Raw genomic sequence first — 27,724 nt, 5'->3', positions numbered from 1 at the left:
GGATCTGAGCGTGGAGGCAGGGAGGCATCATGGGTGGCCAATGATCCCAGGAAGAACTTGTCAAGAAATCAATTAAGGTTGTGGAAATGGGAATGCAAATGTCGGTGACAGATTCCAGACCTACAGCCACTTTTAAGAGGAAAATTTGTAGATTTTTCTGTCCAGTATGATTTTAGGTGTTATTTCTTAATATCTGTGAGAAGGAAGGAAGTTCAGGTGTGGGTACACAAATATGTTTGTGCCACTTATGAATGAGTTTGCTGGGCCATGAGGGACTGAAGCCTTCTCCGGAACCCAGAAAGCTAGGGATATATTAGACTCCTGTCTGGAAATTGCCAAGAGGAACAGCCTACAATCGGTTACTGTAACAGACCATCCTGAGAGCACAAATTATGGGTAGCGTCAATCTTCTCTGATCACAGAAACATCTTTACAACTAGTGAGGGAAGGCTGGGAATGTAAGAATTCATCCATACAGCAGTCTGTCCCACACTTATTATTATTAATATTATTATTTTCAGCAAACATTTATGAAGCACTTTTTATGAGACTTGGTGCTAGGCACTGGGGGGTAAAAAGGATGAATAAAATGAGGGTCACCACCCTCCAAAAAGCTCACAGTCTAGTAGGGGTATATACTAAGTCCTAGATCCACCTCTGTTTCTTTCTATTTTTACCCAGTCACCACTTCTTCCCAAACGCTACTTCCATCATATTAAACTCATTTTCAAAAATACTTTCTGGCTCTCAACTGTCACTAGGATCAGTTCTAACCAAATGCTTTGGGTATTTAAGATCTCCTGGTCTGGCCTCACCTCACATAGTCAATCTTGCCTCTCACCATGTCCTATCTTGGATTTCCTACTCCAGCTGGAATGGCCTCCTCACTGGTACATAGATGTCATCTTCAGTCTAACCACATCTTTGCTTCTGGTGTCCTCTTCCCTGAGAATGCCTTTCCCCAGCTCTTCTAATTCTTCAAATCCTACTTGCCTTTCAGGTCCAGCTCACACCTCACCAATCTCAGGAAGTAGTCTCTGACTTGACACCATCACTCATTTTTTACTTTGCATGCTTATGTTATTTAAATATTTTTGAGTGTAAAAAAAAAACTGTAATTTTTATTTGTTTTTATAAATTAACACCCAAAGAGACTGTAAACTGCTTAATGGCAAAGAGTTTGTGCTAAAGGATTTTTTTTGGTTCCTTTTTTTTGAGTCCAGAGCAGCCAGCACTACCCAAGAGCACGTTAACAGCTGTTAATGGCTGACTTAATAAAAGGGTGAATGTTGGGTTGATCTGGGGACATTGAGGCAAAGGGAGAGGCTAGGCAAGTGGTCCCTGTATCCTGTGGAGTCCTTCTTCACCCAGGAGGAAAGGCTCAGTTTTCTGGAGCACTTCTCAGAATGAGGCAGTCTTCACAGCTATGGAAGTTACAAACTGGCTTTAAAAACCTACCTTTAAACAGCAGTAGTATACTGTCTTCTGCAAGTGATTTGATTCTAAAAAGTGAAAATGTTGCAAAGGGGTGTGAAGAAATATAGGAAAGCTAGAAGTTGCAGAAGAGGGCTTACTGGGGTACAGAAAGCCTAGATGAAGGGGGAAAATATTTCCATCATCTGACACATGATGTGGCATTCCAGAAGGGAGAAAGGAAACTAGTCTTCACCAGAGACTAGGTCATTTCCTGCATGTGTTGGAGTAGGACAGAGTCTGGAAGGGGTCCAGCTGGGGAAGAAGAGAGCCCTGAGTGAATAGCCCTGTCTTGTAGCTCTGGATTGAGCTGGTAAAGAAATTTCTGCCATAGATGAGAGAAGGATCTCTGGATCTTTCGGAAGCAACAGTGGTGTGTTCAGCATGACTCCTTGTGGTTCTGATGAGACAATGTGGAATTACTGGTGGGTGGGCCGGTGGGTGTCTTATTAGACCATCAGCTGTCCACTTTCTCAATGATGTCTAAGATCCTTAATCCAGGCCACTGTCCTGGAAGGGAGAAAAGCCACTGAAGGAAGTGAGAAGAGAGAGGGTAAAGGTTTCATGTGGAAATCAGCTTGTGCAATGTACGAAATTTCATTCAACTTACTAAATAACAAACTAGACACAAAAATCTTTTCTTCTTGATCCTTTGGGTACTAAGAAGGTGTTCGTAGGAGCTGTTCAGCTGGTCAAAAAACATACTGGAATTCCAAGTCTACAGAACTCATAGTTGTTTTTTTTTTTCTTTTCTTGTTTATCTAGCATATGTAGGAGACTCCAATCAGCTATCTGAATAATATACCAGAAAACAAATCTCCAGCTTTCTTGATTATTCCTAGAATTTAGCTTGTTCATGGAAGAGGTATCACACAGTGTATGGTACAGCATGCTGGAAATACAAATTTCCAGTTATTGTGGTTTCTTATGGAGCTGAGATGGTGCAGGTAAGTCCATTCAGACTGCAGACAAAATGACAAGCTCCAGAAACTCATTCTAAATATGTAATTCATCAAATTCAGTAGCACCTTGGAGAGGCACAGTGACCCTCAACAAGAAATTGCAAGTTTGCAATTTTGTGTTCCTTCAACAAATGGCAGAGTCCTCTGTAGACAGGTCTGGGGCAGAGTGAAGAGAAGGAGTCTCTGGACAAGAAATTCCCACATACGGCTGGGAATGACCCCACCCTCTCTGCAAAGACAGAAGCTGGAAGGAGCTGGAAAGGACCCTCCACACCCCATCAAGTCTGCTTCTCATTCACAATACAGCACAAGAGAAAGAGTTCAGAAGGAACTCGGCTCCCTACCTGCTTGAGCTCCAGGAGTTAACATTCACTCTGTGCCTTGGTTACCTTCTCATTTAAGAGTGAGTCAGCCAGGGCACACAACATTGTACTGTGTTGAAAAGTGTCACCCCATCCCCACCCCCAAATTCAGCTCCACTAGGAATCCCAGAATGTGACATTATTTGGAAATCAGAATCTTTGCTGACGTAAGTTAAAATGAGGTCATACTGGATTAGAGTGGGTCCTAAATCGAAAGACTGGTGTCTTACAAGAAGGCCAGGTGAAGACATACAAACACATACATAGCGACAAGGCCATGTGATGACCAAGGCAGAGACTGGAGCCATGTGTCTACGAGCCAAGGAATGCCAAATGTTGTTGGCAGCCATCAAAAGCTAGGAAGAGGCAAGAAAGGATTTTTCTCTAGAGCCATCAGCGAGAGCATGGGCTGCTGACACCCCAATTTCAGACTTCTAACCTTCAGAACTGTGAAAGAATACATTTCTGTTGTTTTAAGCCACCCAGTTCATGGGTACTTTGTTACGCAGCCCTGGGAGATTAATACACACCCTTCCTCTAAGTTGGTGGTGAGGAGGGACAGACAGAGGGAGCTGTGGCTGAAGGGACGCTGGACTGGGGATTTTTCAAAGATTATAGTTGTTCTGACCCAATCAGTCTAAGACCACCAGGGATAAATCTGCAGTGTGACAAGTTCAGTTTTATTAGCTTGTTGCACCTTGGGGGACTGCTTTTCAGAGAAACTATGGGGTGCTCATCAAACAAGGGAGTTTATGCAAAATTAGATGAAGCAGAATTTCGATAGTCTCCAAGCAAAGCAGGGCTATGTGTAAAGGGTCAACGTTGAGTCTGGACCATTGAGTGTATCTGTTTCCGGTGCTTCTGAACAATGACTCCCAGAAGGCGCTCAGCACCCCTTCTGTCTCGCGGGGCACCCACGAGCCCCTGGTGGCCCCTGGAAATTGGAGTCTGGTGTTCCTAGCATGGAGCTGCACTGGTGGCCTTTAATTAGGGTCTGGGGTTGGGGCAGAGGTGAGCGCTTCTGGTTGGGGCAGTTGTGGTAAAGGCTCTTCCCTGTGCGGTGTCCAGGAAGCCCCGGTGCCACGAGCCAGCCCAGAGACCGAAGGCAGCACCCGCCCCTCCCTGCCACTGTGGACTATGGCTCATCCCAGGCCGCGCAGTCATGAGGGGCTAGCGGGCGGGAGTGGGGTCTCCTCATGGCCCTGGCTACGGAGAACTGCAGAGAGGCTCCTGGCAGTCACGCATTGACTACAGGTCCTTGTGCCTGCTGTGAGGGTGCCCTGACATCCTGGGACTGAGTGTCCCACCTGACAGCTTGCTAATGGTGACCTTGGCACTTAGCCTGACATCTTTCACTTGTAAAACAGGGTTAGAGAAAAGTTCCTTCTGTGCAGAGGTTCCTGGTTCTGGGCGTGGAGTGGCATGCAGGCTGTAGTATAAGGAAGCTGACCTCATCCCAGGAGATGCCGGGCCGGCCCCAGCGAGAAGTGAGGCTCCCGAGAGCGAAAGTGGGGAATGGGCTGGCGGAAGCCGGGCTCCATCCTGGGAGGAGTCGCAACAGGCCTGAGGCCTCTCGGAACAGAGGCCAGAGCCTGAGAGTCTAGACTGGCTGGCGCTGTGAGAACAGGAGCAATTCCCGACAGTTCTGCTAGACATCCGGGCTGAGTTGGAGACACTCCAGACTGGTTAGAACTTTACCCCTTCCCTATTTGAGGCTTGATGCACCCCACACAAGATTGAGAGAGAGAGAGAGAGAGAGAGAGAGAGAGAGAGAGAGAGAGAGAGAGAGAGAGAGAGATGGATGGAGGGAGGGAAAGAGGAAGGGATATGGGAACTCTACTTTCTGCATAATTTTTCCGTAAATCTATAACTGTTCTAATAAAAAAAAATTGAGGCCAAGGACATGCTCCTAGAGTCCTAGAGCAGAGGTTTGTTTATTTTAAATTCAGTTTTATTGAGATATATTCACATATCATACAATCATCCATGGTGTATAATCAACTGTTAACAGTACCATCATATAGTTGTGCATTCATCACCCCCATCTATTTTTGAAAGTAAAAATAAGAATAAAAAATAAAAGTGAAAAAGAACACCCAAATCACACCCCCACCCTATTTTTCATTTAGTTTTTGTCCCCATTTTTCTACTCATCCATCCATACACTGGATAAAGGGAGTACGATCCACAAGGCTTTCACAATCATACTATCACCCCTTGTAAGCTACATTGTTATACAATCGTCTTCAAGAGTCAAGTCTACTGGGTTGGAGTTTGGTAGTTTCAGGTATTTATTTCTAGCTATTCCAATACATTAAAACCTTAAAAGGGTAATCTATACAGTACATAATAGTGCCCACCCGAGTGATCTCTCGACTCCATTTGGAATCTCTCAGCCACTGAAACTTTATTTTGTTTCATTTCGCATCCCCCTCTTGGTCAAGAAGAAGTTCTCAATTCCATGATGCCGGGTCCACATTCATTCCTGGGAGTCATATCCTGTGTTGCCAGGGAGATTTACACACCTGGGAGTCAGGTCTCACTTATGGGGGAGAGCAGTGAGTTCATTAGAGCAGAGGTTTTTTTTTTAAAAAAAAGGGGCCCCTCAGTAGTGGGCCTTTTCTCAGGCAGTGTAAGGTATGTCTACTGAGGTATGCAAATATTCAAGACTATCCAGGTCGAATCTCTAGATACAGTATGGTTATAGCTTGTAGATGCTGCCTGCAAATGTTTCTATCCTTGGTGAGTATTTTCACCTTTACACATAACACAACACACTAATTATTGGCAGCTTCCTCTGTGCCAGGCCTTGATCCAGCCATTGCTGCGTTTGAATCCCAGGTTCTAAAAATCACTAGCTCTGTGAATTTTGTCAGTTTTACTTAACTTCTTTGAACCTCAGGGTTCTAATTTATAAAAATATGCATAATACTTATCTCACTGGTTTCTAGTAGAGAGGTAAATGAGAAAACATGCAGTGAGTCACATAATATGGACACTTGACTTGACATGAATTCATGGATACTCAGAGAACAAGAAAGAAACTTACCAGTTCAATAGTGTGGGCAATTTTGCCTGTCATTCCATTTGCTAAAAATGAGCCCTGGAAGTTGCTGGAATAAATTGTATCATAGTTATGTGTGCCTTCAACTTTAGTAGATAAAGCCAAACTGTTTTCTGAAGATGTTGTATCACTTTACCCTCCTCTCCTTTTTTTTTTTTTTTTGTCTTTTTTTAATTCAATTTAGGTTTATTAAGATATATTCACATACCATACAATCATCCATGGTGTACAATCAACTGCTTATAGTACCATCATATAATTATGCATTCATCACCCCAATCTATTTTTGAACATTTTCCTTACACCAGAAAGAATAAGAATAAAAAATAAAAGCAAAAAAGAACACCCAAATCATCCCCTGCATCCCACACTAATTTTCATTTAGTTTTTGTCCCTATTTTTCTACTCATTAATTCATACACTGGATAAAGGGAGTGCAATCCACAAGGTTTTCACAATCACACTGTCACCCACTGTAATCTACATTGTTATACAATTGTCTTCAAGAGTCAAGGCTACTGGGTTGGAGTTCGATAGTTTCAGGTATTTACTTATAGCTATCCCAATACATTAAAACCTAAAAAGGGTTGTCTACATAGTGTGTAAGAATGTCCATGAAAGTGACCTCTCAAATCCATTTGGAATCTCTAAGCCACTGAAACTTTATTTTGTTTCATTTCGCATCCCCATCTTGGTCAAGAAGTTCTCAATCTCATGATGCTGGGTCCAGATTCATCCTCAGGAGTCATATCCTGTGTTGCCAGGGAGATTTACACCCCTGGAAGTCAGGTCCCACGTGGTGTCTTTTTGATATCCTTTATGTCTTAGGCAACCCACTGAATTTATTTTGGAGATATGTATGTACTTCTTTGATTAGTTCCAAATTCTTTGTGTCTTTGGCTTTTTAATTTGATTGTTGGGCTTGGCCATATCTTCTTCCATCTTCACGTGATTTGTGATTTTCTGCTGCTTTTGCCACGTTTGATAATCTTGATAAGCTTATTTTGAAGGTTGACTTCCCTCCCTTGCCTAAGATTTTATAGTTGCTTGTGTTTGCATTGAAGGCCTCCTTTGGCACTTGGTTTATCAGTAATTTCCTGCCAGGCCAAGGCCAAGACCTCCTGTGTGAGATGTGAGTTTATCTGGACATCTGTAGAAGATATGGCACAACAGCAGCTTGTCAGCATGCACTTTCTCTGTCTTCCCAGCAGATGGTGCTCTTGGGCCACCTCTTCCCCTCAAGCCTGCTTTTCCCTGACTGTGGCAACACACTGGGTGGGGTCCAAACCAGGTGAAAATTCAGTCAGTCTATCAGGTCTCTGCGTGCTGGAGACCACCAGCCTCGGGGGTGGGAGGTAGGCACAGTGCACGTGCATGGAGAGTCTGCTTGAGGGCATGATGGGTCTGGTGACTTCCAGGCTTCCGAGTGGAATAACCTCAGGCTGTGGGATTGAGAGTTTCACCTTTCCTAGCCCTCAGCCATCTTGGAAATGCCCTGCTATTCATTGGCCCTCAAGATCCCTGGCCACCATGCACCCATGGGCCTCTCGGGTGGGGGAGGAGCTCTTGGTGCTTCTGTATAGCTCTCTCTGTTGTCCCTGCCTCTCTGCCTGTACACTTCGTGGTGCTACAGGCCTCTGTGGAGAAGGGCCCACAGGCCTACTAGAGGCAGTGAACACAGAGTGTTTCTCTTGCCTTCTAATTGCTGGATCTGCTCTGCTCTGCTCTGTGACCCCTTTCCTCCTGAGGGGACGGCCCCCAGTCTTCCCCCAAAACAGACACCTGAAGTGACCTGCCTCAGGGTTGGTGGGTAGGCATTGTACACTGCAGTAAGGTCTCTGTGTGTGGTTAAAACAAGTCTATTGGTTCCTGAGTTCCCTCACAGGAGCTCCCGGCTACAAGACTGAGCAGGGTGATCTCCCGAGCTGGTTGTGGAGATGGGAGTAAGGGAGCACACAGCGATTCCTTCACCTGCTCTGGTCAGCACATAGCAGCCAGCCCCAGAGGCAGTTACAATTAAACAAAATCATCTGTCCTTTCAGTTGTAATTTATCAGCTTTTTCATTCAGGTCCTCCCTATATAATGTAGAAGTCCCTCTCTGGCCACTCGTACCCTGGATCTGCTCTCTGGTCATTTTCTGCCTCTTCTTTAGTTATTCCATGGTGGAAAAGTTATCTCTGCCTCTCCTGTTCTGCCCTCCAACTCATTTTTGGTGCATTAACAAGTAATCAATCACTAGAGAGATGCTTTTGAGATTGTACAAATATCCTCTTCCCCAAACAAACTTTCAGCCAGTGACTTTAGCATGCATTGATGATTCTTGCCTCAATTATTATTACTAGGATGGTCATAAAATGGTGATTTTTATCACTCTTACTACATTTATTCATTGGCATTCTTCTATAGAGCTTTCCCTTTCCTTCACATCCCACTTTATAAGTAATTGAGATATAACTCACATACAGTGAAATGAATATACAGCTTGTGTCTGATCAGCTTTGACCAAGGGATACACACATGTAACTCAGACCCCTATCACGACAGAATATTTCCATTAAATTCCCTAGTGCCCTTTTCTAGTAAATCCATCTCCTCCTGAAGCAAACATTGATCTAATTTCTATCACCATACATTAGAACTGGCTTTTCTAGAAATTCATGTAAGTAGAACACCGCAGTGCCTATCGGTTTAAGTCTGGCTTCTTTCACTCGACATAATGTTTCTTAGATTCACGCTGTTGCACTCACACCTTTTACATTTTTTTTTTTTTTTTTTGCTATTTCTTGGTATCAATTTGGACTCATGGATTTTTTAAATTTAATGTTTTATTCCTGTCATTCATTTTGAAGTTCAAATTCTTCCAAAATTGGCCACTGGAAGACATTTTATGCTGATACCTGCATGCTTTTGATTGGTCTCCACCAGTTTTTGTGCATTTCCTTACTGTCTGGCACAAATGTATGATCCAGATTCACCTTGTACTTTCCTTGCCTCAGCCCTGGAATCAGCAATTTCTCCACAGAGAAACTTCAGTGGGGAATGGTACTTACAAACCAAGGTCTGTTTGCTAGGTGAATACCTTGCTACTGGGATGTTCTTGCTTCTGGCTATTTGAGGGGACAAAGCTATCTATATATTGAAATATATTCATGAGTTCATACTGACACCTCTAAAGGCCAAGGAGTTTCTTTCCCTCCTTCCCCTCTTCCATATTTGTCTGAACTCTGGTTGCCACCAATATCAATCACTACACACTAAATAGTTTCGGAATTGTGATTAAAAATATCACTACTAACAACAAACTTGCTAAGTATAGCTAAAGATTTATCTGCATTTCTTTTTGTCCTTAGAATATAACAATGAGAGAACTGTGTTCAAAAATTTCTTGGATTCTTTTATTCTTGTGTGGTTGTTATCAATATTCTATACAGTTAGGTTCATTTGTATCTGTTTATATTCAATTTTGTATTCAAGGATAGGGAAAAACTTGTTAATTTAATCTTACTTTTTGAATTTGAATGTGTAAATCATTAAAGTGTTTCAAAATTCAAAACTATAAAGGGAATACTCAGAGAAGTTTCATTTCCTTCCTTGCCCCTTTAGTCTTGTTCCTTCTCATCCCCTGCAGGAATTTATTAGTTTCTGGTTTGTCCTTCCTGCATTTGTTTTTGCAAAGATAATCAGACACGTATATATTATTCTTTCTTACAAAAAATGTAACATTCTATGTTTACTCTTGCATTTTGCTTTTTTCACTTAATATATCTTGAAAAAAAATCACTCCAAATTGGTTCTTAAGGATTGTCCTTATTCTTTTTCAGTGTCATAGATCTCTATTGTGTAGATGTACCATGGTTATTTGAGCCAATCTTTCTTGTACGAGCATTTAGGTTGTTTGCAGTATTTTAATGATTGGTCTTGTACAGATGTATTCTCCTGTTATTAGAGGTGTACCTTCAGGGAAAATTTATAGAATGAGTTTGATTATCAAAGCAAAAACACATTTTAGGTTTTGCTGGATATTGCCAAATTCCCTTCCATTGGGATTGTCCATTTTACTTTCCACTAGTAATGTACAAAATTGTCTGTTTCCTCCTAGTCTCAGCAATAAGAGTTTGTTGTCATGCATTGAGATTTCTGCCAATTTGATAGGTGAGAAATGCTTTTTCAGTAATTATAATTTTTCATTTTTCTTTTGAGTGAAGTTGAGCTTCTTTTCATATGTTTAATGCTTACTTGTATCTCCTTTTGTGAACTGTCTGTGTTCATGTCTTTTACACATTTTTTCTAGTGGATTTTTTTTTTTAAATCTCTTTATTGATTTTAAAAGCAATGATTATTTCTTGAATTAAACTTTCATTAGCATTTATCAGCATAGTTCTTCAAAAGCACACATTTTACATTTCTGTGTTACATTTTCCAAACTAAGAGGCTTTTTCTTCAGCAAGCTGGGTGTTGTGACTGTAATAATTATCCCCACTCCTCCCCTCACCGTGTACCCCTTAGCTTAGCTCCATCTATTAAGTCTTGGGTGCTCACAGTGAGTCTTTCCAAATAATGTACGTTTTCTACCCAAAGTGTAACTGGAGAGAACTTTCCCTTTTGTAACTTCAGAAGATGGAACTACCACTATCCAGAGTTTCAGAAATTCTGCAGTTGGGGGAATGGAACTGGATAGAAATATAGATTCAATATAAATTTAACTGACAATTGAAAAAGAATATAGGAACCAACTTTAAGGACGCCCAAAGAAGCTGAGGGACCTAGTTATTCTCACAAAACATTAAAAGTGTTAGGAAATCAGGATTTTTGGAGAACATACGCTTCTTGCCGAACTGTTGAAGGCACACTATGCATGGATCTGTCCCATCCCAAACACACAATACTATTTCCTTTTGACACCTCTATGGAATAACAATGAGTGCATAATTTTGAAAAGGAATTTAGAAGTTTGCTTTCACACGAAAATTTGAGGGCCTCTCGACAGCCTGGGCTCACTTTTTTTTTTTTTTTAATCATTTTATTGAGATATATTCACATACCACGCAGTCATACAAAACAAATCGCACTTTCGATTGTTCACAGTACCATTACATAGTTGTACATTCATCACCTAAATCAATCCCTGACACCTTCCTTAGCACACACACAAAAATAACAAGAATAATAATTAGAGTGAAAAAGAGCAATTGAAGTAAAAAAGAACACTGGGTACCTTTGTCTCTTTGTTTCCTTCCCCTATTTTTCTACTCATCCATCCATAAACTAGACAAAGTGGAGTGTGGTCCTTATGGCTTTCCCAATCCCATTGTCACCCCTCATAAGCTACATTTTTATACAACTGTCTTCAAGATTCATGGGTTCTGGGTTGTAGTTTGATAGTTTCAGGTATCCACCACCAGCTACCCCAATTCTTTAGAACCTAAAAAGGGTTGTCTAAATTGTGCGTAAGAGTGCCCACCAGAGTGACCTCTCGGCTCCTTTTGGAATCTCTCTGCCACTGAAGCTTATTTCATTTCCTTTCACATCCCCCTTTTGGTCAAGAAGATGTTCTCCATCCCACGATGAGCCTGGGCTCACTTTTAAATGAAGTTATTTATGTGATTTCTGTTAATGTAGAACACCCCAATGATAAAGAAACCTCATCTAGTTTTTTTTTTTTTTTAAGTACATCCACATACATTAAATTAGAAAAATCAGTGAGACACCATGGTCCTAAAAGACATATATTCCATGGGGTTAGTATTGTTTTTGCAACAGTTCATATAACTTTGAATTTATTTCAAAAAAATAAAAAATAAAAAAAACAAAACAACAAAAAAACCAAGCTATAGAGTGACACATGAATTACGATATCATTTATGACAATTTTTAAAGCAGACAAAGAAATTATCTATTATTCATTGTTAAGTATTTTATAACTATAAAAATGTAAGAATGGACCATTAGGATGCATTCCAAATTCTTATAGTGGTTTCCTGTATAAAGAGCATGGATGGCAAAGGAGCAACAGGACAGGGGGTAATGGGGAGTTCAACTCTATGTAATGCTTTATTTCTTCCAAACAAATAAAAATCAAATATGAAAAAAAAAAAGACATATATTCCAGCTTTTACTACTAAAAGTGACCTAATAGCAGTGTTGCAGTAGCAGTGGGAGTTTTGCTCACTCTCCATGTTCATGTACAGCCCTAGTGCCTATATTTTGGTCTTTACTAGTAATCTCTACAAAAAGAAATTAGAATTCTGGGGGTTAGTTGATCCCATGTCTTAGATCAGGAAAAATTTAGGATGGGCTTGGGACATCTTAGTTTCCAAAAATGAGAATGCTTTGAAAGATAACAGGTACAATGCTAAGGATAAAAATAAGCTAACTTAATGGAGCTTCCACTGGGCAACTTGTCATAATTTGAGCATTTAAAAAATGCTAGTTGAGTTTATAAAAGGCCAAGTGTTCATAAGATACTCAAAAAAGCGAAGTTAATATAATAGTGTTAAAACACAGTTGTAAAATAAAAGGATGAATTAATGCAGTATGTATGATTCACTGATCTTAAACAGCAATATATATATATATATATATATATATATATATATATATATATATAATTTTTTCTGGCATATGTGTGTATACATATGTGCTTCTGTTAATTAGAGATGCTGGGAAAGCCAAGTAATCCTGGAAAAGTTAGAACCATAACAAGAATAGGAAGAACTGAAGAGTCACCTAAACAAAGCAGGGAAACTTTCCATCAGTTAATCAGCTCTAAAGGTCACATACAATAACCAAATGGAAGAAGGATTCAACACTGTGGTCCAAAGTAATGAAGTAACCAAATGTCCTATAGGGAACTAATTACAAAACCTGCATCCTTTAGAATGAAATAGCTGGATGACCTTATTAATTATACTTATATATTTATAAGGTATATAAAAGTTTTAAACAATGCTAGCCCAAATAATAGGACAATGGGCCAGTGTGGAAAACTGAGCCTGCCATGCTGCCTGAGGCATATCTGGGGTGGTGGCTTAGAACGCTGAGCCGCAGGCCCGCCCTGTAAAGATGTGTGTCTTGTGACTACCATTGTCTTAAACCTAGATTGTATTCACCTGATGTAAACCTAGATTGTATACACTTGATGTAAACATAGGTATCTGGTGGGCTCTCCCCCACCTGAGGACCTTTAGCATATACACCTGATCTTCTTAAATGAATAGCTGGAGCAAGGCTGCATTGTCGTCCATTTAGCACGAGATGCAGTGGGCCCCCTGCTCCCTTAACTCTTAACTTTGTGTCCATGTTTCATTCCTGCTCCGCCCTGTCAGCAATAGGCCAGAAGCTTTTGAGAAAGTTCAAGTCTTAAAAAATTAAAACCTATAAAAAGGCCAGTCTTAAAATGTCTAAGGACATAACAATCTTTTGTTACAAAAGATTGGTCTTTGCAACTAGGTTCCATGAATGACCTCACCAAGCAATCAGCCAGTTTCCAATCCATATTTTGGTTCTGTTAAGATTACTAAAGGACGGTATAAAAATACTACATGGTAGAATCTAAGTCCTAGGAACAGATGAAAAATTGTGACCCTGAAAAAGTGTTTAAGTAAGGATACCAAAAAAAGTTGAATCCATAAAATTAACAATCCATGGGGTTAACATTTTTGTAACTGACTTTGGTATAATTATTGCAATATTCTCGGTATGTTCTTTTCTGTTTCTTAAAGGGGATAAAGCATTTAATACAATCTTATATTTCAGGTTTATAATTTTAATTAAATATTTACATATGATTAATTCTGAAGTCAGTGTTTAAAAGACTGGGGATATCTAATTTTAGAAATTCCTAAGTTTTTATTTATTAGTTGCACATCTTTGAATAAGTAGAGGAATTATGACTGCTTGGAGAATGTCGGCTGGTTTCTTAAGCATAAATTGTACAATAACCAAAATATAAATAGTAGTGAGTGTTTCCCTCTATGCCCACAAACTCTTTGGACAAAAAAGACAGTATCAACATGATAATCACTTAATACTCTTGAGATTTTGAGAAACAAAGTCACACAGATTTGAGTGTTGAGCATTTCATTAAATTTCATAAATTAATTTTATTAATGTTCATATATTCATCAAACATTTTCTGAGTATTATAAAAGACCAGGCACTGTTTCTATTCAATGGATTAGGACTAGGACAACCCATTTCTAAGTAACAATTCAGTATGAGGAACCTGATGATTATGTCTAAGCTTAAGTCTCTTTCCATAAAAGGGCAATAATACCTGATTGGATGGATCAAATGAACTAATATATGTGAAAGGGTAACGTCTCACCCTCCTAGACAGAAAGAAGTTGTGACAAACAGGATTTTTGAGTGAATATAACTCCTCTGGCTTCTCTATTCCAAGCACCAGTATTTTGATATAATTAATATAAGTAGGGTTTACTCCTTACCTTGGAATGTTTTGAAGAGAACACAAGAATGACTGAATTCACACTAGAATGACATAGTTTACATACAATTAACAAAAACATAATCATTTGTGACCATAAAGAATTTATAATAGGTTTCTCATTCTAATTTCCAGTTTCTATTTATGAAGGATTGGTGAAAACCCTTGGCCAGCTGTGGTCTGGTCCAGTCCAGACACTTCTTTTCTGGTATTGTACAAGTTCTACTGATCCCCTTCTGAAAATTCCATATTGTTCTTGTTTTTCACCTGCGTTGAGATACACTGCCTGGTACTAGAGTCCTTAGCCTTCTTTGTGGAAAATTTAGTGGTTTTTTTTTTTTTTTCTGGTTACAAGATTAAACTTTGATCAAATCCTCTATCAACTGTAATTAAACATTGCTTCTTCTAATAAATACCTCTAATGTCGAGGTTTCTCCTTGACTCACTATCTTTCTAAAATCTGAGTGCTCTGTCCTAGCTTCATCATGGCAAATGAATGTTAAATGTGTCTCCTTTTGGTGAAGAGAGACTTTCAAAACTGATCCGCCCTGAAAAATTTCTACTGCACAGACACTTCAATGGAAAATACCATTAGAAATCCTCCTTGACTACAGTAGCTCAGGGTTGTATTAACTATTTGACATCCACTGTTGTGTGGGACATTAATGAACTCTGAAAAGTTTAACTTCTGTGGTAAAATGAATTCACTTTATTATTTTCTTGGTTTTTAGTGTTTTAATTTTTAAAAGTCTTAAATTACTTCAGTGTTGACTTGAGGCATACAAAATGTAGTCCCTTCACAGAGGAAAAAATCAGGGAAGTCTCAAGCTGGGACATATGTTAGAAGAAAGTTAAGAATGCAAGGGGACTGCACTCCTAGTTCAGCCTCGTGGTTACTTCAGCCATGCCAGAGAAGAACAAGAGAAAAACAGAAAGCCAAGAAAGTGAATAAAACCCATATTTGCAGCCATTTATGGTTTGAGATAGTTTATATTAAAAATGTTTATAACAGGAAAAGGTGACTTTTGTCAAACGAAACAGTAATTGTTAAAAATCTAATTAAACCACCGTCAATTCTTTTTGGAGAAATGTGTCACATAAATATATTTCAATAAATAAAATGAGTTATTAAGCCAGGTGGACTATCTCCTTTGTTGTTTATATGAGCCAGTAAGGCTCTTCCCTGGCCTTACTTCCTTGCCTCAATATGCTACCACAGGTCACCCTAGGGTACAGTCCCCTACTCTCTCATCTCCCAGTGATGCACGGAAACATGGGACGCTCTCAGCCCTTGGTCATTATCAAAAGAACTCCTCTCTGTTCAAACCTGCAAATACAGCAGAAATAACAATTTAAACTGAAAAAATCAACAGGGAAATTTAAAGTAAGACTACTAGGACAGAAAAGCAGGCTTCTCTGAATCAATTTTTCAAATTCATCAACATGACTCTTAATCCCCTTCAAGACATCTTTCAAAGTGATCCTAGGACTCAATTGATGAAAATAATGCAAGGATTGCTAAAAGAATAGTAACACAATAGTGCCATAGCCTATCACATTGTTTCTCAAATGATGGTGTGCCAGTTTGGATATATTATGTCCCCCCAAAAGCCATATTCTTTAATGCAATCTTGTAGGGGCAGATGTATTAATGTTGATTAGGTTGGAATCTTTTGATTATTTCCATGGAGATATGACTCAATCAACCATGGGTGAAACATTTGATTAAATTATTTCCATGGAGATATGGACCCCATCCATTCAGGGTGGATCTTGATTTACTCACTGGAGTCCTATAAAAGAGTGCACAAACAAAAGGAGCTCAGAGCAGCTTAGAGAGACATTTTGGAGAGAAGCTAAGAGCTGACACTGATGATGACACTTGGAGATGCTTGGAGACTTTTGGAGATGCTAGCCCAGAGTTTCCTCCGGAGAAGCTAAGAGAGGACCCCAATGCTTAGATGCACAGGAGCTGAAGAAGCTAAGAGTGATCCAGAGACATTCTGGAGAAAGCCATTTTGAACCACAACCTGGGAGCAAAGGAACAGCAGATGCCAGCCACATGCCTTCCCAGATGACAGAGGTATTCCGGAAACCACCAGCCATTTTTTTTGGTGAAGGTATCATCTTGTTGATGCCTTAGTTTGGACACTTCAGTGGCCTCAGAACTATAAATTTGTAACTTAATAAATCCCCTTTATAAAAGCCAATCCATTTATGATATTTTGCATAACAGCAGCATTAGCAAACCAGAACAGATGGTACACAAGATTTTAGGAGAAATGCTGATGAATATTATATTTAATTTCAAAGTTCTATATTTATTTTGGTGACTAGAACAGATATAATTAGAACATAAAATTCACAATTTCTATAAATATTTCTTAGGAAAGTCTAAAAGTCCTAAGTCCCTTTAAAGAAAAATATTAAGTACATAATAGATATGGTAAAAATTGTAAAGGAGGCATACAAATGACTGAAGTTGGAGAAAGACTGCTCTTTCATGTTTGTTTCAAGTTTATGTGACTGGTTACCCTATAGCATTGCTTTGATTAACCAATATTTATGTTATTTAAAAACTTTATACCATAAAGCTTACAAGTGAATAATTAGATTATTGGTTATAGGATTTCTGGTAATTTCTTTAAAAAGCTTTGTATCAGATTTGGAGCATGACTGCTAATATAATCTTGTTTATAAAATAAGTTATTTTCAGTATTTATAACTTCCTGGGACTATAATATGCTACTAGTTTAAGGTCTAAGTTTATTTGGTTTCTATGCATTAGAAGTTTATTTGTAGGCATTCTAGTAATTTGATATTGAATGGGATGAAAAGGACTGACCAAAAGCTTTCTACATTTAATATGTTCATATGATTTTCTCCCCATGAATTATGTGCTGTTGAATAAGTGAAGGACTGTGACTTAAGACTTTCTCACATTTATTATATTCACATAATTTCTCCCGAATATGGATTTTCCTATGTTGATTAAGGTGTGCACTCTGGCTGAAGGCTTTCCCACATTCAGGACATTTATAGGGTTTCTCTCCCGTATGAGTTCTCTCATGTTGATTGAGATGTGTCCTCTGGCTGAAGGCTTTTCCACAAAAACTACATTCATAAGGCTTCTCTCCAGTATGAAGTCTATGATGTTCAGTAAGGGATGTGATACGGCTAAAGGCTTTACCACATTGATTACATTTATAGGGTTTCTCTCCAGTATGAATTCTCAGATGTTGAGTAAAGGATGAATGCTGACGGAAGGCTTTCCCACATTCCTTGCATATAAAGGGTTTTTCACCTGTGTGAATTCTTTGATGTTGAATAAGATGTATCCTCTGGCTGAATCTTTTCCCACATTCATCACACTTATAGGGCTTCTCTCCTGTAAGGACTATTTGAGGTTGAGCAAGAAATGAGTTGTGGCTGAAGGCGTTCTCACATACACTAGATTTTTCTCTCATATGAATATGATTAGTAAGAAGAATATGTTGACTGAAGATGTTTCCACATTCATTATAGTCATAAGGATTCTCTCTTATATAGTTTCCTTGATAGTAAATCAAGTCTGAACTACATTTGATGCCATTTCCTTGTATGTCAGAAATAAGGGGTATTTTCATTGGAGGAATTCTCTGATGAGAAATAAGGTTTGAGTTCAGGTTAAAGTCTTCCCCAAATTTATTACATTCAAGATTTCTCTCCTGAGTGATTATTTTGTGGGTGAAAGATATTTGTCCCAAATGTCTCTGCTGGTTTTCTTGGTTCAACTCTAACTGGTAATCAAAATCCCAGAGTCCTCCTAAGATGGAGAACCAGAAACTATCTCCTGTTAGTCTCTCCATTATCATGTCATGGGTTTGATTTTCATCAGAAATATTCTGGTTTGGTGTTGACTTTTTCATTTCAGGTCTATCCTCCCCATCTAAAGGAAATTCAGAACATACAAATATTTTCCAATATTCTCTATGCTTTGAAAAACAAATTGCTGCATAATGAATTATTAAATGAAACTGACAGTAATGTGTACAAGGCATATATGACATTGATAGTTTTCAAACACGGTCGTGAAACAAGGGGAAATACTATAAAAGGATGAAAAGGAGTAGTGATCAGGAGGGAAATTACATGTGAGGTAATTAAGAGATCTTCCAGGGCATCAACAACTGCATGGAGATGAACAGGAGAATAAGAAATCTCTGTGCTCAGAGGTAGAAGCTATTAGAGAAAAGACTGTGTTTGGAGAAGAAAGCTCAGATTCCAGGCTCTTTTACCTCATCTGTGGATAACTCTACTATAATGTCAGCTATGGGCTTATTTAAAAAAATTTCTTCCTATATTTAATCTTTTGTTTAAATTGATAAAACTAATACTTGTTCATAGTAATATATTCATATAATGTGGAAATGCATAAGGTAAAAATCCCTCCCCTTAGATGTAATCATTGTTCACAGCTTGGAGCCTATCTTGTCAAATTTGTCCTATATTCATACAAATATATATGTAAAACATATTTTAAACAAGCATGACTCATGGACTGTGATAAAAACAAAACTTAATTTCAATCTCCTGCCAATTCTTTAAACTTTATTCTGTGGGACTATTCTTCCCTTGCTTCTGGATGAAGATTTGGGGAGGTCCCATGATTTATCCCCTGATACTTAGGCAGTAGATACTCCTACTTTCAATCACAAACAGTCTCTATTCCATAAATGTTCAGTCATGTATAATAGTCAAAACTCCAACACTGACACTTAGCATTAACTCCTTCCCTGTCCTCTGGCCTGTTATAGAAAAGGTTAAGGTCCTTCTTTCTCCCTGATTGCCCCCTCCTCCACTCTGTTTCCCTCTTCTCCCACTCTACTGTCTTCCTGATGACACCTTCCTCCACCCTGCTCTCTTCCTGTTGACCCCTTCCTCCACTCTGCCCTCTTCCCCAACTCTACTTTCATTCTGCTAGTCTCTTCCTCCACTCCACCCTCTCCCTGCCCACTTCTTCCCTTACTTAACTATTTCCTTGCTCTCCTCTTTCCCCATTTGCTAACTATTTAGTTCTCTTCTAACAAGAGTTGGAGAACAGGTTGTTGTGTGGAAGGAGGAGAGATTAAGAGGCCAATTTTTATATGGCTGGTGGCTTCATACTCTCAGTTTGGCAGCAGGCTAAAATCCATTCTTTTGGGAATTCTTATGATTCTTTGGGAGGCTCTTGCTGGATGCCTCTCTGTTGTAATTTTCCTAACCTAGACAGATACATCTCTAGTTTGAGTGGTCCCTTGGGATGAGTCCTTTAGGCATGAATCCTTCTGAACAAGATCCAAGACTATGCTGGTTGACTCAAGAAAAACACTCATGCTATCTTGCCTCCAACAAACTTGGAGCATAACAGAAATAAATTATTCTTTCTAAATCACTAATCATCATGTTCCCAGGTAAATATGCAGCTCCATCCGTTCTAAACTACACTTAACCAAAATATGCATGACCAACAAGGTGCTCCTACTGCTTTAAAGCAGTAAATTTACGCAGAAAATTCTGTGTGTGTGTTGGGGGGATGGGGTGGTGGAGGAAGTAGGTCCTAAAACATTATATATGGAATGATCTCATTTTTGTTAAAAAAGAGGCATACCCACATGTACAGAAGAGATTTTAGAAGAATATAGATCAGTTAACAGTAGTTATTTCTGGGAGGGTGGTATTATGGATGGAATAGTTCTGATTTTTTTCCATGCTGAGCATAAAATGCTATCACAAGAAGAAAAACAATAAAGGGTCTAGAATTTTTCTACTTAAAATATTTAAATATTGGCCATATTTTCATAATAAAAATTTAGCATTTTGATAGAATATGAATTTCCAGTACTAGTTCATATTTTTAAAACTTTGTGTTCAGCATGAAGGGCTACAGTTGGGTCATAAGATGATGGAAAAATATAATGAGAAGGAAATAAATGTTACTATTCATTCAACCTTATATATACTGCATTATTGGAGGAATACATGCTTAATTTGTATACATTAAAAAATAAAAATTGAATTATACCATAATACTGTTTTGCGTTTTGCTTTTTCACACTACTGTATATCACGAGCATATTTCCATGTCAATAAATACATTTACATAATTTTTAAATAACTGTAAAATATCCAATGTTATGGATGTACCAATGTTCTTTTTTTTTATCTTCATTTTATTGAGATATATTCACATACCATGCAGTCATACAAAACAAATCGTACTTTCGATTGTTTACAGTACCATTACATAGTTGTACATTCATCACCTAAATCAATCCCTGACACCTTCATTAGCACACACACAAAAATAACAAGAATAATAATTAGAGTGAAAAAGAGCAGTTGAAGTAAAAAAGAACACTGGGTACGTTTGTCTGTTTGTTTCCTTCCCCTATTTTTCTACTCATCCATCCATAAACTAGACAAAGTGGAGTGTGGTCCTTATGGCTTTCCCAATCCCATTGTCACCCCTCATAAGCTACATTTTTATACAACTGTCTTCGAGATTCATGGGTTCTGGGTTGTAGTTTGATAGTTTCAGGTATCCACCACCAGCTACCCCAATTCTTTAGAACCTAAAAAGGGTTGTCTAAAGTGTGCGTAAGAGTGCCCACCAGAGTGACCTCTCGGCTCCTTTTGGAATCTCTCTGCCACTGAAGCTTATTTCATTTCCTTTCACATCCCCCTTTTGGTCAAGAAGATGTTCTCCGTCCCACGATGCCGGGTCTACATTCCTCCCCGGGAGTCATATTCCACGTTGCCAGGGAGATTCACTCCCCTGGGTGTCTGATCCCACGTAGGGGGGAGGGCAGTGATTTCACCTTACAAGTTGGCTTAGCCAGAGAGAGAGGGCCACATCTGAGCAACAAAGAGGCATTCAGGAGGAGGCTATTAGGCACAACCATAGGGAGGCCTAGCCTCTCCTTTGCAGCAACCGTCATCCCAAGGGTAAAACCTATGGTAGAGGGCTCAACCCATCAAACCACCAGTCCCTTATGTCTGTGGTCATGTTAGCAACCATGGAGGTGGGGTAGGCGAATACCCCTGCATTCTCCACAGGCTCCTCAAGGGGGCACTACATCTTTTTTTTCCCTTGTTTTCCTTTTTTTTTTTTTTTAACTTTCCCTTCTTTTTTAAATCAACTGTATGAAAAAAAAGTTAAAAAGAAAACAAACATACAATAAAAGAACATTTCAAAGAAACCATAACAAGGGAGTAAGAAAAAGACAACTAACCTAAGATAACTGCTTAACTTCCAACATGTTCCTACTTTACCCCAAGAAAGTTACATAATATAGCAACATTTCTGTGAACTTGTTCCTACTATATCCATCAGAAATTAACAGACCATAGTCATTCCTGGGCATCCCCAGAACGTTAAATAGCTTATCTGTTCTTCTTGGATTATTGTTCCCCCTTCCTTCATTGCTCTCTACTGCTAGTTCCCCTACATTCTACATTATAAACCATTTGTTTTACATTTTTCAAAGTTCACATTAGTGGTAGCATATAATATTTCTCTTTTTGTGCCTGGCTTATTTCGCTCAGCATTATGTCTTCAAGGTTCATCCATGTTGTCATATGTTTCACGAGATCGTTCCTTCTTACTGCTGCATAGTATTCCATCGTGTGTATATACCACATTTTATTTATCCACTCATCTGTTGAAGGACATTTGGGTTGTTTCCATCTCTTGGCAATTGTGAATAATGCTGCTATGAACATTGGCGTGCAGATATCTGTTCGTGTCACTGCTTTCCGATCTTCCGGGTATATACCGAGAAGTGCAATCGCAGGATCGAAAGGTAACTCTATATCTAGTTTTCTAAGGAACTGCCAGACTGACTTCCAGAGTGGCTGAACCATTATACAGTCCCACCAACAATGAATAAGAGTTCCAATTTCTCCACATCCCCTCCAGCATTTGTAGTTTCCTGTTTGTTTAATGGCAGCCATTCTAACCGGTGTTAGATGGTATCTCATTGTGGTCTTAATTTGCATCTCTCTAATAGCTAGTGAAGCTGAACATTTTTTCATGTGTTTCTTGGCCATTTGTATTTGCTCTTCAGAGAACTGTCTTTTCATATCTTTTGCCCATTTTATAATTGGACTGTCTGTACTATTGTCATTGAGTTGTAGGATTTCTTTATATATGCAAGATATCAGTCTTTTGTCAGATACATGGTTTCCAAAATTTTTTTCCCATTGAGTTGGCTGCCTCTTTTAACTTTTTGAGAAATTCCTTTGAGGTGCAGAAACTTCTAAGCTTGAGGAGTTCCCATTTATCTATTTTCTCTTTTGTTGCTAGTGGCCGCCTAATACAAGGTCTTGAAGATGTTTTCCTACATTATCTTCTAGGAGTTTTATGGTACTTTCTTTTATATTGAGATCTTTGGTCCATTTTGAGTTAATTTTTGTGTAGGGGGTGAGGTAGGGGTCCTCTTTCATTCTTTTGGATATGGACATCCAACTCTCCCAGCCCCATTTGTTGAAAAGACCATTATGACTCAGTTCAGTGACTTTGGGGGCCTTATGAAAGATCAGTTGGCCATAGATCTGAGGGTCTATCTCTGAATTCTCAATTCGATTCCATTGATCTATATGCCTATCTTTGTGCCAGTACCATGCTGTTTTGGCAACTGTGGCTTTATAATAAGCTTCAAAGTCAGGGAGTGTAAGTCCTCCCACTTCATTTTTCTTTTTTAGAGTGTCTTTAGCAATTCGAGGCATCTTCCCTTTCCAAATAAATTTGATAACTAGCTTTTCCAAGTCTGCAAAGTAGGTTGTTGGAATTTTGATTGGGATTGCATTGAATCTGTAGATGAGTTTGGGTAGAATTGACATCTTAATGACATTTAGTCTTCCTATCCATGAACATGGAATATTTTTCCATCTTTTAAGGTCCCCTTCTATTTCTTTTAGTAGAGTTATGTAGTTTTCTTTGTATAGGTCTTTAACATCTTTGGTTAAGTTTATTCCTAGGTACTTGATTTTTTTAGTTGCTATTGAAAATGGTATCTTTTTCTTGAGTGTCTCTTCAGTTTGTTCATTTCTAGCATATAGAAACATTACTGACTTATGTGCATTAATCTTGTATCCCGCTACTTTGCTAAATTTGTTTATTAGCTCTAGTAGCTGTATCGTCGATTTCTCAGGGTTTTCTAGATATAAGATCATATCATCTGTAAACAATGACAGTTTTACTTCTTCTTTTCCAATTTGGATGCCTTTTATTTCTTTGTCTTGCCGGATTGCCCTGGCTAGCACTTCCAGCACAATGTTGAATAACAGTGGTGACAGCGGGCATCCTTGTCTTGTTCCTGATCTTAGAGGGAAGGCTTTCAGTCTCTCACCATTGAGTACCATGCTGGCTGTGGGTTGTTCGTATATGCTCTTTATCATGTTGAGGAAGTTTCCTTCAATTCCTACCTTTTGAAGTGTTTTTATCAAAAAGGGATGTTGGATTTTGTCAAATGCTTTTTCAGCATCTATTGAGATGATCAATTGATTTTTCCCTTTTGACTTGTTAATGTGTTGTAATACATTGACTGATTTTCTTATGTTGAACCATCCTTGCATGCCTGGAATGAACCCCACTTGGTCATGGTGTATGATTTTTTTAATGAGTCTTTGGATTCGATTTGCAAGTATTTTGTTGAGGATTTTTGAATCTATATTCATTAGGGAGATTGGCCGGTAGTTTTCCTTTTTTGTAGCATCTTTGCCTGGTTTTGGTATTAGATTGATGTTAGCTTCATAAAATGAGTTAGGTAGTGTTCCATTTTCTTCAATGTTTTGAAAGAGTTTGAGTAAGATTGGTGTCAGTTCTTTCGGGAAAGTTTGGTAGAATTCCCCTGTGAAGCCATCTGGCCCTGGGCATTTATTTGTGGGAAGATTTTTGATGACTGATTGGATCTCTTTGCTTGTGATGGGTTGGTTGAGGTCTTCTATTTCTTCTCTGGTCAGTCTAGGTTGTTCATATGTTTCCAGGAAATTGTCCATTTCTTCTACATTATCCAGTTTGTTGCCATACAGTTGTTCATAGTATCCTCTTATAATTTTTTTAATTTCTTCAGGATCTGCAGTTATGTCACCTTTTTCATTCATTATTTTGTTTATATGGGTCTTCTCTCTTTTTGATTTTGTCAGTCTAGCTACAGGCTTGTCAATCTTGTTGATCTTCTCAAAGAACCAACTTTTGGTGATATTTATCCTCTCTATTGTTTTTTTGTTCTCTATGTCATTTATTTCTGCTTTAATCCTTGTGATTTCTTTTCTTGTACTTGGTTTAGGATTGGTTTGCTGTTCATTTTCTAGCTTCTTCAGTTGATCCATTAGTTCTTTGATTTTGGCTCTTCCTTCCTTTTTAATATATGCGTTTAGTGCTATAAATTTCCCCCTTAGCACTGCTTTTGCTGCATCCCATAGGTTTTGGTATGTTGTGTTCTCATTTTCATTCGTCTGTATATATTTAGCAATTTCTCTTGCTATTTCTTCTTTAACCCACTGATTGTTTAGGAGTGTGTTGTTTAACCTCCAGGTATTTGTGAATTTTCTAAGTCTCTGATGGTTATTGACTTCTAATTGTATTCCATTGTGGTCAGAGAATGTGCTTTGAATAATTTCAATCTTTTTAAATTTATTGAGGCTTGTTTTATGTCCCAGCATATGATCTATTCTGGAGAAAGTTCCGTGAGCACTAGAAAAGTATGTGTATCCTGGTGATTTGGGATGTAATGTCCTGTATATGTCTGTTAAATCTAATTCATTTATCAGATTGTTTAGGTTTTCAATTTCCTTATTGGTCTTCTGTCTGGTTGATCTATCTATTGGAGAGAGTGATGTGTTGAAGTCTCCCACAATTATTGTGGAAACATCAATTACTTCCTTTAGTTTTGCCAGTGTTTCTCTCATGTATTTTGTGGCACCTTGATTGGGTGCATAGACATTTACGATTGTTATTTCTTCTTGCTGAATTGCCCCTTTTATTAGTATGTAGTGGCCTTCTTTGTCTCTCAAAACATCCCTGCATTTGAAGTCTATTTTATCTGAGATTAATATTGCTACACCTGCTTTCTTTTGGCTGTAGCTTGCATGAAATATTTTTTTCCATCCTTTCACTTTCAGTTTCTTTGTGTCCCTGTGTCTAAGATGAGTCTCTTGTATGCAACATATTGATGGTTCATTTTTTTTGATCCATTCTGCGAATCTATATCTTTTAATTGGGGAGTTTAATCCATTTACATTCAATGTTATAACCGTGAAGGCATTTTGTGAATCAGCCATCTTATCCTTTGGTTTATGTTTGTCATATTTTTCCCCTCTCTCTATTAATATCCTTTATTGTACCCATACCAAATCTCTTTAGTACTGAACCTTTCTCCAAGTCTCTCTGTCCTTTCTTTGTTTCTCTGTCTGTAGTGCTCCCTTTAGTATCTCCAGTAGGGCAGGTCTCTTGTTAGCAAATTCTTTCAGCATTTGTTTGTCTGTGAAAAATTTAAGCTCTCCCTCAAATTTGAAGGAGAGCTTTGCTGGATAAAGTATTCTTGGCTGGAAATTTTTCTCACTCAGAATTTTAAATATATCGTGCCACTGCCTTCTTGCCTCCATGGTGGCTGCTGAGTAGTCACTACTTAGTCTTATGCTGTTTCCTTTGTATGTGGTGAATTGCTTTTCTCTTGCTGCTTTCAGAACTTGCTCCTTCTCTTCTGTGTTTGACAGTGTGATCAGTGTATGTCTTGGAGTGGGTTTATTTGGATTTATTCTATTTGGAGTTCGCTGAGCATTTATGATTTGTGTATTTATGTTGTTTAGAAGATTTGGGAAGTTTTCCGCAACAATTTCTTTGAATACTCTTCCTAGACCTTTACCCTTTTCTTCCCCTTCTGGGACACCAATGAGTCTTATATTTGGACGTTTCATATTATCTATCATATCCCTGAGGTCCATTTCGATTTTTTCAATTTTTTTCCCCATTCTTTCTTTTATGCTTTCATTTTCCATTCTGTCATCTTCCAGGTCACTGATTCGTTGTTCAACTTCCTCTAGTCTTGTACTATGAGTGTCCAGAATCTTTTTAATTTGGTCAACAGTTTCTTTAATTTCCATAAGATCATCCATTTTTTTATTTAGTCTTGCAATGTCTTCTTTATGCTCTTCTAGGGTCTTCTTGATTTCTTTTGTATCCCGTACTATAGTCTCATTGTTCATCTTTAGTTCTTTGAGTAGCTGCTCTAGGTGCTGTGTCTCTTCTGATCTTTTGATTTGGGTGCTTGGGCTTGGGTTATCCATATCGTCTGTTTTTTTCATATGCTTTATAATTTTCTGTTGTTTTTGGCCTCGTGGCATTTGCTGAACTTGATAGGGTTCTTTTAGGATTTGTAGACCAATTGAAGTCCTTATCTCTAATTTATCAGATCTACAGCTTCATGCAGTACACTTTCTCTAACTAACCAGCAGGTGGCGTCCACGAGCCACCTGTTCTCCACAAGCCAGTTCTCCCCTGCTTAGCCTTTTTGGTGAGTGGGGGAGTGAGTCTTGTGGGGTCCAATTGGTGTACCAAGCTTGCGTATGTAGTTGGTGTTGCCTGCCTTGTATATGGGGCGTGTTTCTGGGCAGTCAGGGAGGGGGGGTGGCCCTAACAATCAAATCTCCCTGGTGTTCCTAGAGTTTTAAAGCTGCTGCAATAGTCTAATCCTTCAGTTCAGTCCTGCCACAGTTTGTCTCTGCCACTGACCCACAAGTCCTTGGTATTGGCGTATGGCTCCTGAGACTTGCAAGTGGGCCCCTCTTCCAGGCTGTGCACCCCGGGTCCTCTGTTGAGGGATGACTGTGCTATGTCACAGGTGAGTGCCGTCCCCCCAGGGCAGTTCTGGGCTGCTGGGCTGTGTAGGGAGGCTCCCAGTCTGCTGAAATGATGGCTGAATGGGGCTTTGTTAATTCACACTGCTCCACCTTCCCAACTCTGGGACAATCAGCTGAGGTTGCAGGGAAGGCTAATGTCCATGCCCAGTTTTGTGGTGTGTGCCTGTTATTTGAAGCACTTCCGTCACACTGGGTTGTCTGGGGCAGCTCTGGGCTATGGGGCTGGCGATGGGCAGGAGTGTTTCCTGTCCACCAGGATGATGGCTGTGAGCGGACACCCCCCTTTTCTTGGGAAGTTGTGGTGTTTAGTGAATTTTCTCAGCCACTGGATTATTGCCTTTTGTCTCAGAGCTCTCTTAGTTCTGCTCTTGACTTGACCTGCCCAAATTGCAAGTCTTTGAAGCTTTCTGTATTGGGCTTCTTAGAGTAATTGTTTTAGAAAAAGAAAAAAGGATTAAAAAAAAAAATGGGCCCTCCTCAGAGATCTAATGGGTTATTGAAATGCTAAGAGACAAAGCAAGCAGGGCCATTAAG

At 39.0% G+C, this 27,724-nt stretch overlaps 1 protein-coding gene across 2 annotated transcripts in view; it reads right to left on the bottom strand.

Moving 5' to 3' along the window:
• Positions 1-16,715: 16,715 nt before the first annotated feature.
• The window catches only part of ZNF713 (zinc finger protein 713), a 53,729-nt gene continuing 42,720 nt past the window's right edge, over positions 16,716-27,724 (bottom strand). For both annotated transcript variants that reach the window (XM_037815102.1, XM_037815103.1), the window contains one exon: positions 16,716-18,236. In XM_037815102.1, coding sequence (XP_037671030.1) covers positions 17,179-18,236 — 1,058 coding nt within the window. In that variant the 3' untranslated portion in view covers positions 16,716-17,178. The remainder of the gene's footprint in view (positions 18,237-27,724) is intronic.

The sequence above is a fragment of the Choloepus didactylus genome, chromosome 21 (assembly GCF_015220235.1).
Source record: "Choloepus didactylus isolate mChoDid1 chromosome 21, mChoDid1.pri, whole genome shotgun sequence".
Lineage (NCBI taxonomy): Eukaryota > Metazoa > Chordata > Mammalia > Pilosa > Megalonychidae > Choloepus > Choloepus didactylus.
The sequence above is the reverse complement of the archived record's forward strand: the minus strand, read 5'-3'. Positions and strand labels throughout refer to the sequence as shown.